At 44.4% G+C, this 15,055-nt stretch overlaps 2 protein-coding genes across 10 annotated transcripts in view; one reads left to right on the top strand and one right to left on the bottom strand.

Moving 5' to 3' along the window:
• The first annotated feature begins 592 nt into the window (after window positions 1-592).
• Window positions 593-5,488, top strand: LOC146286823 (creatine kinase B-type). The gene is made up of 8 exons (XM_084700455.1): window positions 593-728; window positions 1,470-1,674; window positions 2,438-2,592; window positions 3,080-3,212; window positions 3,483-3,654; window positions 4,110-4,233; window positions 4,433-4,622; window positions 5,041-5,488. Exons 2-8 carry the CDS (start codon window positions 1,482-1,484, stop codon window positions 5,217-5,219), a joined length of 1,146 nt encoding a protein of 381 aa, XP_084556581.1. The 5' UTR covers window positions 593-728; window positions 1,470-1,481; the 3' UTR covers window positions 5,220-5,488.
• A 928-nt stretch (window positions 5,489-6,416) lies between these two features.
• LOC146286824 (MAP/microtubule affinity-regulating kinase 3-like) overlaps window positions 6,417-15,055 on the bottom strand; it is a 41,510-nt gene continuing 32,871 nt past the window's right edge. For 4 of the 9 annotated variants that reach the window (XM_084700449.1, XM_084700448.1, XM_084700447.1 and 1 more), the window contains 5 exons: window positions 13,862-14,029; window positions 12,795-13,067; window positions 11,282-11,308; window positions 9,048-9,092; window positions 6,417-8,119 (listed from right to left, as the gene is read on the bottom strand). In XM_084700449.1, the coding sequence (XP_084556575.1) occupies window positions 7,741-8,119; window positions 9,048-9,092; window positions 11,282-11,308; window positions 12,795-13,067; window positions 13,862-14,029 (892 nt within the window). In that variant the 3' untranslated portion in view covers window positions 6,417-7,740. The remainder of the gene's footprint in view (window positions 8,120-9,047; window positions 9,093-11,281; window positions 11,309-12,794; window positions 13,068-13,861; window positions 14,030-15,055) is intronic. The other 5 variants (XM_084700452.1, XM_084700450.1, XM_084700453.1 and 2 more) reach the window with 3 other exon arrangements.

The following is a 15,055-nucleotide window of genomic DNA, read 5'->3' on the forward strand; positions in this document are numbered from 1 at the left end:
ATTTGAGATTGATGTAAAGACTTGTGCGGACAGTTTTAGCATTTGGCATTCACACTTTGACTAGGCTATGCTGGGTCCAGCCTTACACACACCCATACACACAATCACTATGAAACGAGGCTGTTAATCAATGAAGGTATTTTACTGAGTACCTACTGGAATTTTAATTGGACAGCTTAGCAACATGTATGTAAGTGGAAATAATTAATATTAAACTCAATGTAATGACCAAAAATGAATACCGTTTTTATTAATGGCCTGCATATTATGGCAATGTATCTCTATTAGGACCAATACCTCTAAACGTAAGATTACGTGTAACTACTTAAACACTCTATTCAAGTATATAGGTATATCCGTAATCATATTAACATATTCGTTTTGTGGTGTAAATCTATTCATCGATATAAATTCCAAACCGGAAACAAATTATGTAGCATTCAATTATTTCCTTCTACTGTCAATCACTTGAGAACTGTCAAGGAAAGGACCATGTGACCTGTGAGGTCTGCTGTTAAATTGCGGTACTGTCGCTATATGCAATTGCGTTATGTCCTCTCCAATAGAATGAATGGACTCTAAATAGTAACCAATCAAACGAGAGCTTGTCTGGCGTATAAAAACCTACCAAAGCAGCTTAATTCTGGACACCAGTATTAGCGTTGGTGTGTTTGTTCCTGGTCGAAAGAAAGGATTTTTGTTTCTTTCCCAAAGAAAAGCATCATAAGGTAGGAGCAGTTCTTACGGGATTGAAACACACTCATTTTCACTCACAATGCATATTGCTGGTGGCATTATAATAATGCGTCGAATATTGCGTCAATACTTGTGTCAACTGTATGATCAATTTTGGAAGATTCGCAAGGTTTTGGTTATTTCAAAAGAACAAAGAACTCTCCATATTTAATGTCAATATGCCCGTTCAAGGGATGGGGAATTATAGATTTGGCTAATTGACCTGGTCTATTTCCAATAGAAAGTAAATGGTGCAATTTATTTGACGTTAAAAAAACAAATACATTTGGGTCGAAATGTATTTGACGAGATGTATTGCAGTCTGACATGACTTGCATCGACAACGACCTTGCAGTCTCCTATCTGCAAGGTCTTGGTATTATCGTGCTGCGCATTACGCGTTTGCAAGCTTTGAAACAAAGGTCTAAGCTGCGATGCATTACGCACTGCATTTCTGTAAGTATAGGCTTGCATTTAGAATCGCATTCCATCGTATTCGTTTTTATTTAATTGGTAGTAGGCAATGATGCTGTTATGTACCTTAAGGATTGGGCACGTATCCTGAGAATCGAATAAATTGGGAACAATTCTGTACGACTCGAATCAGAACCCGGATATTATCTTGACAATTGCATGAACCATGTCTTTTCAGTCAACTTTATATCATACGGCTATGGATTTCGGTCACGTTTGAACGACTGTCATTGATATCCCATTGTTTCGTCTGTGTGCAGGTGAGCGCAAACATGCCTTTCGGTAACACGCACAACAAGCTGAAGATGAACTATTCTTCGGAGCAGGAGTACCCCGACCTCAGCAAGCATAATAACCACATGGCTAAGGTGCTGACTCCGGAGATGTACGCCAACCTGCGGGAGAAAGAAACTCCAAGTGGATTTACCTTGGATGATGTTATTCAAACTGGGGTTGATAACCCAGGTAAATGAGCATAGCTTCTTACGTCGGCCAAGTCGACTGCATTGTTCTGCGCTGCCTGCCCCTGAGTAGGTTCGAGAAAAGCATCCATGTTGCAATGCCAATCACGGGTGAGATCTTTCCCATTGCAACGTGACCTTGCCAAGAGCTCCCACCCCCACACATGCGCGTGCGTACGTGCGCGCGCGCTCACCACACATGCAGACGAGTGTCTGGCATTAAGTTTGCCAATATATTAATTGACCCAATTAAATGCAGTACATTGACATTAAAAGGCCAAGCTTACTAAATATGGCTGAACATGTAACCATTACTGCTCAGCAGTGGGTGGAAATACGGTTTACGGCCTCATTACTAGGCTCCTTCATCTTGCCCTTCAGTGTGTTTTAGTCAATGTAAACTCCAATAAGGGCATTCGGAGGATTTTGAATGACCTTGAGACATTCACTGTGCCATGAAGTTCAAGATTCCAAAAAGAGATTACAAGCTCAATCATGTTATGTAATCCTAAGCGGGCACAACTAGCATAGCTTAGGTCTTTACCGTAGACCTGAAGCAACAGGAAATTAAACATGTGCAATTTTAAAAGGCCCAGGAAATTGGATTTCACAAAATGTACATCTCTAACATTGTAACGCATTACAGTTTAAATCCCGTGAGAAATGATCACAAAATATATTGGGGAAGGCGAGTGCTACACTGACCTCCCCAGTTGGGAGTCTGCCAAGGGGGAACTGACCCCTGGTGTCCTTTCTCCCTCATCCAGGCCACCCCTTCATCATGACAGTGGGCTGTGTGGCCGGAGACGAGGAGACGTACGAAGTCTTCAAGGAGCTCCTGGACCCCGTCATCGAGGACCGTCATGGCGGATACAAGCCCTCAGACAAACACAAGACGGACCTGAACCCAGACAATCTCCAGGTAGGGAGGCCCGCATGCATGCATGAGCGTGGCATACTACAACCTTCCAATATGCGGTACTGCAGAGTACATGATGTTCCAAAGCGTTCTCAGTCAAATGTGACCACAGGGGAGGAAATTGTCTGAAGGGATATAGTTTGTTTTCAAAGAAAGGAATTCAGCACAAGATTGTAGTCGTGTCATTAGTCAATAACCGTTTCAATACCCCAACATGCATCGAATCAAATCCTTTTATTGTTACAAACTGTCACAAACATTTGTATACATGTGCAAGAGTGGGTGAAGTGTTGGGTGCAGTTCAAGGCAACACGGCAGTATCACAATGACCCTAAATTCTAACTTGCACAACACAATTTACACGTCTGTTACACAACACTGTACAATATGCAGAATACAGAATAGAAGATGCAGATCAGTGGGTACTTTCCCATGAAAACCCCACATCTGTTAGCATCGATGCTACATGCTAACGCCTGTGTTTGGCTAGGGTGGCGATGACCTGGACCCCAACTACGTCCTGAGCTCCAGAGTGCGCACTGGCAGGAGCGTCCGTGGCTTCTGCCTCCCCCCACACTGCAGCCGCGGGGAGCGACGGGCCATCGAGACCATGTCCATCGAAAGTGCGTAGCTCGGTCTCCTGCAATGGCTTGTTGGAGCTTAGACGTTTTTGTGTGCAGATGCTGCCCCCTGTCAGTATTGGGGGAGAACAGCAAGTTGGTGGTCTGCTATTTGATATGTACCGGTATAATTACCTCAGTTTTACGTTTTCGACAATGGGTTTTGATGGGAATCGTGACACCACATCCTCCGCTATTGTCTACAAATCTGGGGTATTGAGTTGTCAACTACTCTTGTACATGGCCAGAACTAATTCCTTGTTTCTTGTGTAGGTTTAGACTCGCTTGATGGGGACCTTCAAGGCAAGTACTACGCCCTGAAGAACATGACAGACGAAGAGCAGCAACAGTTGATTGATGACCACTTCCTGTTCGACAAGCCCGTATCCCCCCTGCTGCTGGCATCTGGTATGGGCCGTGACTGGCCCGATGGCAGGGGCATCTGGTGAGTACCCTCCCAGGTATAGATGGGATATGTAGTGCTCATGTGGCTGGTGAGACGAAGGAAGGAGGGAGGGTTAATCAACAGTGCAAAAATCCTGATGTTCATGGGCAATGGACTTGGAAACTTTAAAGGTAAACGATCCTGAACATAAACAACCCTTTTTTTGATGGTCATTTGCAGACCTCATATTCTTCTTCAGTACAAAACTCGCATACATGTAGATCTTCAATGTGCTTACCATCTCAGTGTTCCGAGTTTTTTGGGCTGGGAATTATAATGTCCCCTGTCAGTAACTACTGTAAGAAGGTTATCTTAACCCTCTAATCTCTAACAGAAGATGAATGACTGTAAAACTAGGAGATATTTTGGTTTCAGTCACCACAGAATGCAAATGATAATGTCCGGATTCAAATGGATTGAGGCCTTCCTGACGAATCAAATGTGTTCTTGTCCAGGCACAACGACAACAAGACCTTCCTGGTCTGGGTCAACGAGGAGGACCACCTGCGTGTCATCTCCATGCAGAAAGGTGGCAACATGAAGGAGGTCTTCCACCGCTTCTGCACGGGCCTTACAAAGGTGGGTGTTTCAATTATGCAGAATCCTTTCAATACTGATTAAGTAGGGGAAATGACTTCAGTGATGAATTACAGACCGCTAGTCAGTTTATGGATGATGGAGTTTGTCCTATTCTGCTGATGGTGCCGTTTCAAATACATTTGAATGAATTTGTCTGATGTTCTTGCCTATGTTCAACTGTATCATATTTCTCCTCCAGATTGAGAGCCTGTTCAAGGACAAGGGCCATGAGTTCATGTGGAACGAGCACCTGGGCTACGTGCTCACCTGCCCCTCCAACCTGGGCACCGGGCTGCGTGCTGGCGTACACGTCAAGCTGCCCAATGTCAGCAAGCACGAGAAGTTTGGCGAGGTCCTCAAGAGGTTGAGGCTGCAGAAGCGCGGCACAGGTATTTCTTTGTTTAAAAATGTGTGTGGGAGGGGGGGGGGGGGTAGTAAAGAGAACACATTCATTGACGTCACTTTATGAAAGCATAATCGTTGTGGAATTGGGCTTGTCCAGGGAAAATGATTAGTCATGTCTCCAGGCACTTTCCAGCATGTGGCTGAATATTCAATATTTTGTTGAACACGATGTTCCTGGCGGGATAAGATTTGAAACTTTTAAAAGATCAAGCTTTATTTGACCCAATTTTTACACACTGAGGGATCTGTACTGCATTTTGGGCAATTGGATTTAGTTTCAGTGGTAAACAATGGTTTGTGTCATAAAAACTTGACAGGAAATTGGTTATGGATGCAGATACATTTATTTTTTCCCCCCCATCGAATGCGTAAACTGACAGCTTCTGTGTCTGTCCCCCTCAGGCGGCGTGGACACCGCAGCTGTGGGCGGAGTCTTCGACATCTCCAACGCTGACCGCCTGGGCTTCTCTGAGGTGGAGCTGGTGCAGATGGTGGTGGACGGAGTCAAGACTCTGGTGGAAATGGAGAAACGCCTGGAGGCCGGCCAGTCCTTCGACGACATCATGCCCGACCAGAAGTGAAATGCTTCTCCGCTGACCTTTTGACCTCTTTGCCCCGCCCTTTCCCTCACCAGTATCCCCCCCCCTCCCGTCCTGTGTTTCTCCCCGAAAACCAATAATCGTAATTACATCCAGGAAATACACTCCGCCCAAGCGTTTAGTGACACTAAAGTTAGACGAGTCTTCCATCAAGTGTGATGAAGGATTTTGTATCTCAAAGCCGTCTTGTTGCAAAAAAAATGTCGAGGATGGATCTTAACACCTGAAATAAAGTCTCTTGGCCCATGGAAGATACTTGTGTTTTGCTACTTTTGTTCGTTTTTATCGGCCTATTACAGTTTTTGGCTAAATAAGTGCACATTAACTGCTATGTACATTGCAATTGCATTAACATCATAATTGCCTATAAATCCAATGTTACTATTTGTTACATGGACTGATTCCTTTGGTTCCATCAAACGTGTGCCATTATCATAGCTAAACAAACCACTGGTTTTGACATGCTGCATTATATTTACTTAACATGTCCATAATTGTGGCCTGAACACACAAGTTGGGTATAACTGCCCAGGTTAAAAAAAGCAGTTTTTTATGAATGGGTGATTCTTGGTGTCATGGACATTGAGGCTTATGGATGTTTTTGTACATGACAAATCTTTGTTCAACCTAATTTAAAGCTGTTAAAATCCTTCATATTTCATGGCAAATCATAAACCAGGAATAGAGCACAGGTGTGTAAATTGCAAATGGGCCAATAGACAAGGTCCACCCGTTAAATGGGCCCTCATTTGACACCACCTATTATCATTACTGTGGTCAACTATGCACATTCTACACTGTATGAATGACTAGTGAATTATGAAATTACTGTGTGTGGGGCTGTGATGTTAGTAACTACTAGTCAGTACCAAAGGGGGAAGAACCTGTGCATTTAGTACACCTATTTCATATTATAAGGATCTGCTTGCAGTGTCAGCCCTTCATATTCTGGGCCAAAAACAAATAGCTTTTCATGCCAGGACTTTACTATACCATCCTATGACCGGGATTTGAAGCCCAGTCCTGAAGTGCATTGATGTTCATGAAGAAATGATGTGTACAGTGTCAGGAATGTATTAAACTGAAGCACTAATGTCTGATACCTGCGACATTTCAGTAGTGTTGTTGTCATGAGCTTCTCTCTCATGCCCAGCAAAATCAGAAAGACACAAGGCCTGCTTGCATTGTAGGTGTTTTTAATGGAGACACTGTTTAACCTTACCCAATGCTGTGTTAACATTAATTCCATAACTCCCGGCTTAGAGCCTGGACTTATAAAACAAAACAAAACAAAAAAGGAAGTATACCAATATGCAACTGTTGCAAAACTAAGGTACATTATTTACATTTAGAGAGAAAAAAAAAATGAATGAACAAAAAAACTAAACAGTGCCAACGTTCTTAGAAGGGGTGTGGGAGTGAATACTGAAGTTTGTTTTTGAAAAGAATGTCACAGAAGTGCCATTTGTACATGACTCCGCCCACAGACCCAGTAGGAGGGACCATGTAAGACTTGGCATTTCAGTTACATCACAGGAGAACAATAATAAAAATAAAACACTGTAACAGTGTCAAAGGAAATGAGTTAAATACTCATTCGTATACCAAGAAGGAAAATCTTCCGGATTTTCTGTAAAGTCTTTAACAAATGACTCAAAGTCCCATGATGCTTTGCAGCAGTCCCTCTAATTTTGGAGAGTCTGCAGAAGTGCGTCCTTAAGGCATGGGCATCTTCTGTTGCATTCTGGGCTGTGTGACACCATACAGCCTTGGCCAGCTAGTTTGAACCACACTTATGAACACTGGATAAACAATGGGTTGTTTTGTGTCTGTGTGTCTAGGCTGCCTAGTAAAAGGGAGAAAGTGCCAAACCCTATACAGTTCTGACAATGATAAAAAATACCATCATGTTTGTGCAAGTAGCAGAAGTATCTAACTTCTCCATCTGGGGGGTATACTGTTAGAGGCCAATACTTCACCAAACGTCCTTAACCTACTCTGTGTGTGTGTGTGTGTGTGTGTGCAAGACTGTGTGTAACAGAGAGTTTATAAACTCCCACTTTAGGGGACATCTCCAGGAGCCTCAAAGGCAATAATGCATTACTGCATTCAGAAACTAAATGAGATCAAAAAATAAGATTTCCTATCGACATTTCATCCAACATCTCTTCCTCAACTGCTCAAGACCAACTTTTGCATCATCAACAATAATAATAATAATAATAATAATAATAATGCTCCAAAGATGCAGAAGTTATTGCCTAAGCTATACATAAAATTTTCAGTACATACTTTTTGTGTAACAGTGTATTGGAGGACAAACCGTTGTGTATCTGCTACTTAGATTGTTTACGAATGTACAGCACATTCCGATGTTACGTTAAACTTCTCAATTTCCAATCACTTGGCCAGTGAAAGTACTTTGGATACTGGTCAGAAAAACTCCATGTCCCGTTTCCATTTCCCCCCCGCCTCCCCCCCTTAACAGAGTCTTACTGTATCCCTACAACTTGAGTTCATTGGCAATTTTGGACGCGATGTTCTTGAAGGCGATGGACGTGCCGGAGATGCGCTTGAAGCGCACGCCGTTGAGCGAGAGGCGGGGCAGCTTGCACACCTCCATCTCCCATTGGACCAGGCTCTCGGCGTGGCCGTCGCCGTGCACGCACAGCAGCAGGAAGCGCTCGCGCTGCTCGTAGTCGCAGTTGTTGGCGTCCAGGACCTTGCGGATCTCCCGCATCATGTCCACGGGCTCCAGGGACGACGTGGTCTTCATGCTCCAGGTGAAGCGGAGCGAGCGCGGCTTGGTGTCTTTGTGGTGGGCCGGCGGCGGCGGCGGCAGTGGCTGCTGGTCGTCCTTCTGGTCTCCCGAAACGTGGCGACTGTTCGGAAGGGGAGAGAGAAAAAGACGGCGTTCAGGAGGTCTTGGGAGCGGGTAGATGGGGGCGGGGCTGTGTGGTTGGCATTTCAAGCAGACAACGTTGTGATGGAAGATTGATTGGTTGTGGTGGAACGAGTCTCGTGCAGTTTAAGAGGCATGCAGCCATGGACGCACAATGCACTGTCATGTTTGTGTCTTCTGACAGACCCACACATGCATCCCTGCATGCAGCCTTAGATAGAGGACCCTTCTACACAGGTGCACGTCCAACTTATCAATACAACTTATTAAAAATGATACGACTTTTAAGAATAAGCTTACCAAAAAGGAAAGTTTTCTAACATGATGAATGTACATATTTTCAATAAATAAGTGTTTCTTCAATAGGTTTGGAAGCTTCTTGAAGAGTCACCTATGGAAAACTGCATCCTTGCCATTACCAAGTTACACCTCTAGATGACAGTATTGACCAAAAGGTAAATGTAAGCGTTCTAGCATTGCCCTGTATAGTCAAGCAACACTGCAGGTTAAAATAGGTACTGTGCTGGCTACGAAACAACGTTGAAGCCCTTTAGAAAGTGAGCAGTGCCTCTTGGCATACAGCCCCGGCTGTTTTGGGGCCATTGTAACGCCAGTAGACGACTTCATCTAGTCCAGAGCACACGAGTGAGAACATTTAGTGCTGTGATGACAAATAGGTTTTGTTCATTAACTAGAGGCTCATTTTCAAGCCTTCAAATATACAATCAACTGACGGTTTGAGAGACACGATTCTACATTTAGTCGTTCAATTCCAGGTCCTCGTTTGAGCCTTCTCGGGCCACATCCTCACTCAGCTTGTGGCGGTGTTATAAAATACAAAATGGGGCGGGACAGGGAGAAACAGAAAAATGCAGATGAATATCTAAGAAGTGAGGATCCCATCTCACCTTGATCCCTCCAATCTCCCGTTTCTCTCAAACTCAGCTGTGCCTCTGACAGGAGAGGATGCGTGAGAGCACAGAGATAAAGAGAGAGGGGGGGGGGAGAAAGAAACAACACAAGCTTACAGTACATTCCAGAGAGAGAAAATAAAGGATGCAAACTCCCATCTCGCTGGGGGAGGAAATGATATCAGGAAAACAAATTAAAAAGAGAAGGGGAAAGTAGTGCTTTCTGGATGGGTCCACCACTAGAGACATGCCAGTGTTGCTGGCTCAGGAAAGGGTGAAAGGCATGCACAAAGTAGGTGTCACACAATTTCATGTTGAAATGTACAACTATGTTGCCATTATCTAAATAATCCCTGACCCCTTATTGTACCCTGGCCCCATACTACAGTATCTCAATACTTAAAGTATTCATTGTTCAATTCAATGTCAATTTTTGTAGTGAACCCACATTCTTTTAAAAGATCTTTTCATTCTAATGAAAACAAATTACAAACTTACAAGGAATAACATTAAGGTGTATTCATACTTCTTAATGAATAAATCACATTGCTGGACAGACACAGGATGAACACAGACATCAACAGACAAACAAACGACATTTTAAAACAAACACTACTCAAAAACTAGGTGTCAGTCATGGACATGCGGATGGAGGGGAATGCTGGAGCTGATGTGCTGTGAAAGACAAGAAAAGGCGGGAAAGAGACAGGAAGTTGTTTGAGGCTCAGACAGAAGGAGCATTTGTAGATAGGATGGGCTGGACAATGTAAAAGCTTTTGATTAGATTCCCCTGTCCGACTATATAGTTACACAGAAGTCTAGGAGATTCCATGACACAAAGCAGCTAATCACTGCATAGCTACGCTTCTGCTTAGCTGTTAAAAACCTCTCTTTAGAACAATGATCAATAGCATCAAGACTTCTTAATGCATCACAGTTAAATCTTTTACAAAACCTTCATACTGCAACCAATTTATTATTGGTGTCCTACTTTAGGGTCCAACTTATCCTAATTGCTGCATGGAGAAAATAGTATCTAGCCAAATAACGAGCCACAAAGAAACTTCTATGACACCGAAGTGGTTCAATTATTATGCCATTGATCAAGGCATCATACTACTAAATTTGCAGTCTGGTACATAGCAACATTTTAGCATATAACAACATGATCGCAAACAAAGTCTCCCAGTAGCTCTACCCACAAATTGTCAAGGGTACAGTAGGATTGTATCGGTGCTACACGCTAGCAGGTCGGGAGAGATCAGGGACAAATTGTGGGACAAGGAGATTGTTTCTTTGAGGATACCGACATGAGGGGAAAAGCGAGAGATCTGAGGGGGAGGAACTTGCTAGGGTCGACGTCGTCGTCGTTGTGGTACCTGAGCATCCTGCAACGACCCACCTTTCAATCGTCACTTTGATCGGCGGCAACATTTAGAGCCCAGAACGGTGTCCTGAATTGGACAACCAAGAAGGTGTCACACTGTCAAACAGGAGATCATATCAAGGCATTGTCTTGGTGTGCATTAGGCCTACCGCTCTTTCTTTCAGCGTTGCTAAACAGGGGAAAGGGGAAACGGTGTCTGGGCCACCCAGTGCTGAGGGCGGTTTCAGTCTGCAACATTTGGGAGGATTTCGAATAATGTGATGACATCTTAATTTAAACTGAATTCAAATCTCAATGTAGTTTCACCAAAGCATTGTGAATGGGTTGGAAACCTACTGTAGTCACCAGTCTATCAAGAAAAATAGTTTGGAGGAGGGAACCACTAAGTGCTTTGTACAAATTAGGATTTACAAATACAAATTCACTCAAACCCCCATAATACCCATTTCCAGGGACAACACTCCTGAATAAACCAATACATTGACCATGTCCACATCTTTCACATGACAGACAAACAGTGAATCAAAACAAAAAATCAGATTGATGACTTAGGAGTAAACATTAGTGTTTGCATACACACCTGCTCAGTAAAGAGCCATGCATGGTTGATTAGTAGTCGGATTTCTGCTGTATTCAAAGACCGATAGAAAAGTGACGGTCCTAAGACATGCTCAAACGCACTCTGATCAATGCTCAGGAGGCCGAGACGGCTCCGTTTCAGGCATTTTAAGTTTGTCCACATAACAGTTCAAGGTGATTACACAGTTGAAGACTCAATAGTGAAGTGTATAGATTAAGTGTATAGATGAATTGCATGACAAGCCAGGCCGAGATGTCCTCCTACCTTTTGGAAAACCTGAATGACATGTTTCTACAAAAAGGAAAACAATAACAACCAGTCAAAAAAATTGTGACGAGAGATATTTCTGATAAGAAAGATTTCAGCTCCACTTTGTGGAGATGAATATTTAATTACAAGTTTCAATGGTTGAATTTTGATGACTGAAGAGTGCCCGAGTTTGAAATGTACACAGTACTTAGACTGAACAGTCAGCTCTTGCTGAGATAGCATCTGTCACTGGCAGATTGTAGACAGATGATATTTATTATTATCCTCACATGAGTACAGCTGAGGTGTAAGAACAGCTACACACACCAGGCAGCACAGACAGGCTGGAGAGACTACAGTATTACATTGTATAAGTGCATATTTACACGCAAAGACTGCGCCTTGTGTTCTGACTTTTATGTTTATATTGGGAAACCACAAAGACTGTGGCATGAGATACCGCAAAGACTGTGGCTCGAGATACCACAAAGACTGTGGCTTGTGTTCAGAGGGGTTTTATTACTTATATTATTGTTTTTATGTTTTTTTTGTAAAGCACATTAAGCTGCAATTCTTGTATTAAATGTGCTATATAAATAAAGTCTTATTCTTATTATTATATTTAGCTGGTATATAGTCTGTCTTATTCAGGCCTGTTAACACTTTGTGACCACTAATTGCACAATCCAACACCACCTTATTTTACTCAGGTGAAACTGAGGAACTATGATTAATACAAACTTTATTAAAAAAATGTGTCCCACTGGTCTTACTGAGCCTTGAATAAACCCACTTATATGCCTAGACAAAATGATGGATGCAAACCGGAAAAATAATAATAATTTGGAGCCGTCCGGCTTTTCGGGCTCAAACGCATAATGAAAAGGAGTTTGCTTAGGTTGTCAAGGGAGACGAGCAAACATGGATATATATTATTGAGGACTACAAACAAGAATGAGATATTCTTGCGACATAGGTTATGGCGAGACAGGGCTATTAATTAAGTTATGGCTACATACATTTATGATGCCTGTAGGTAAACAAGGTTCTGAAGGAGACTGTTGCAGCTCCATCTCTGTTTCAGACCAGCTGTCTTATTCCACTCCGAATTTGAATACATAATGTTAACATTGGATTGGTGATTGATGTTATGTCTAATGGCTATGAAATGACATGATAATATGTCATAAAAAAATAATCATAAAAAAAAAAAATGAATCGATAAGGTATAGTAAAAACTAATATTCGAGTCCAGGTCTGGACTGGGACTGAAAAATGGCCTGGGACTTGAAATGCAGACCGTCCCAAGACCATGTATTATTATTATTATTATATATATATATATATATATATATTTTTTTTTTTTTTGCAATATGCTAAGGCCGTTTGATCTCCCGACTCGCCAGTCCGTCCCTGTTCGAGTCCCATGTCCCCATCGAAAAAACCCGACATCCTTAAAACCATCCAGACGCCAGAGAATCCGTCCCGTCCCGGTGTGGAGGTGGGCGGTTGAGGGGGAAGGTCTTACCTGCGCGTGAGCTTGGAGGTGAGCTTGGTGAACAGGTTGCTGGTGCCGCGGCTGCGGGACTGGGAGAGCGGCGTGGCGTCGTGGGAGAGCGTGGGCGAGGCCGGCGGCCCGTTGTAGGTGGCCGTGCGGCGCTCCCTCAGCTGGCCCCCGTGGAAGGTGCTGCGGCTGGCCGTGCCGCGGGGGAAGCGCAGCCGGTCCGGGGGCGTGGCCCCACTGCTGATGCTGTGGGTGGAGGCTCCGCCCGGGTTCCGCTGGCTGGACGTCGACGACGTGCTGGAGGGGGGGGGGGGGGGGGAGGGGGTTTACGATTGTCCTTTTGAAAACCAACTCCCTGGGCGGGAAATAAGTTGCGCTGCTGGTTCGTCTGCGCCTTCCGACATGAGGGCGATACCGGCAACCACATGACATGACACAAACTTCAATATGATCTTACAGAAGCCAAGTTGACGCCAAGATGTAATTTAATATACAAAAATGAAAGAATGTCAACACACAAACAAAACAAACACTTCTCTTACCTCCAAAAACTGTTGATGTCAAGGCTCGGTTATGGTTAGTTTGTCTAATCAAATGACAACGTGTTTTTTTATTGTTGTAATTATTCACGTACACCTATATGCATTTAACGAACACAGAGATTCGACTCTTCCAGGACACAGGAACACACTGGGTGGGAGGGGCTACGTTTTGGCTACGTTAGGGAACGACTTGGCTCGGTAAGAGTCGGCGCTACGCGAACAAACTACATTAGGGGTCGGTTAGTGGTGGAGAGGGACTCTCGTGCAAAGCGACACATCTCGGCCTTCGTCAAACAGACGCTGGGCTCAAAACGTGACCCCCCCATACTGCCGTAGGGACCTCTCGGAGAGTGCAGAGCTGAAGGAGCGAGGGGGGGGCAGACGGATCCCAACGGGGGTGGGAGTGTTTGGGGGGGGGTGGGGGGGGGTGAGGTTACAAGGAGCAGAAGTTTAGCGAGCAGATGCAGCGGCGTTAGACGGTGAGGTGACAAGGAATGGACTGGAAGGGGGGGGAAACGACACGAGGTGGTTAAGACACGCCCCCCTTACTTAGGCCGGAAGAAGTCGCCCTCCGGCGGCAGCGTTTGGCGGCAGGTGTGGCCTGAGGCCGACAGGGACACGGCCTTCTGGTGACGCAGCCGGACCGAGGCCGAGGAGGTGGTGAAGGCCTTGGCGTAGGCAGAGGTGGTAGTAGCACAGGCTGACATTTCACTCATGCTGCCCCCCCCCCCGGTGGATGGGTGGTGAAGACAAAAGAGCCAGGGTCAGAGAAAGGTGGTTTTAATAAAGCGCGGGCACAACAGAGGAAAAAAAAAAAAGCAGCTCTTCGCCACCGTGTGAAGGAAGCAAAGGACAAAATGAGGAATGCTTTTTTTTCTTGGTCCTCCTGGCTTCCTGAATTGGTCGTCTTTAAAGCGAGGGAGCAAATATGCAAATGAAAAAATACGAGGATTTCGAATTGTGAATTGAGGAAGGAAACGATAACGGACACACTTCTTCCTCAGCCCTCGTGAAAAGCAGCAGTGGTTGCGAGATAGTTTAGAGAAGAAAAAAAACGAAAACAAACTGAGGACTTTGCACAGGGGTATGTAGCACTAGGCCAAACGGCATGTTTATGGCTCGGAGAAATAAGTCGGCGCGACCTCAAAGACAAAGAAAAAACGACCAAGTTCCTTTCAGATGTGGTGAGTGACGCACACACACGCGCTACACTGAAAAGCCCCCCTTCTAGGCACTTCACTTTGATAACCTCAACAACTAACAGGAGGCTCAGATGAATGGCACCTCTAGGGTATTTGTTAACTCATTTAACATGGGGAAGCAATCAGAACACTGGGCAGTAACAAACTGGGTTCCGGAATGAAAGGACAAATCTAGAGTGGAGCTAAAAAACCCTGTAAATGTGTCCACCCCTGACTGAGATTCAACGAGCATCAAACGGGAGACAAGTTGAGCTCCACGTCTGCATTGAAGGCTCCTCCTTGAGCCCTGAACGCCCTCACTGGCTGGAAGGTCACAGGTGAGTTTGGGCGTGCCTGGCAAACGACTGCACATCTGAACTGTGACATCACACAGTGGATGGGTACAGTGGAGAGCTCCCCGGAATAACATGACCGAAATGGAAGACAAAATCATTTCTCGGCGCAAAAAGAATCCTTTCGGCGAACACATTTGTTTTGGTGCGCTCAACATTTACCGCCCTCCCCCCACTGCATGTCGAGAGACTCCACAGTGAAAATAAAC

Source organism: Hypomesus nipponensis, chromosome 6 (assembly GCF_054491055.1).
Source record: "Hypomesus nipponensis isolate SF chromosome 6, ASM5449105v1, whole genome shotgun sequence".
NCBI lineage: Eukaryota > Metazoa > Chordata > Actinopteri > Osmeriformes > Osmeridae > Hypomesus > Hypomesus nipponensis.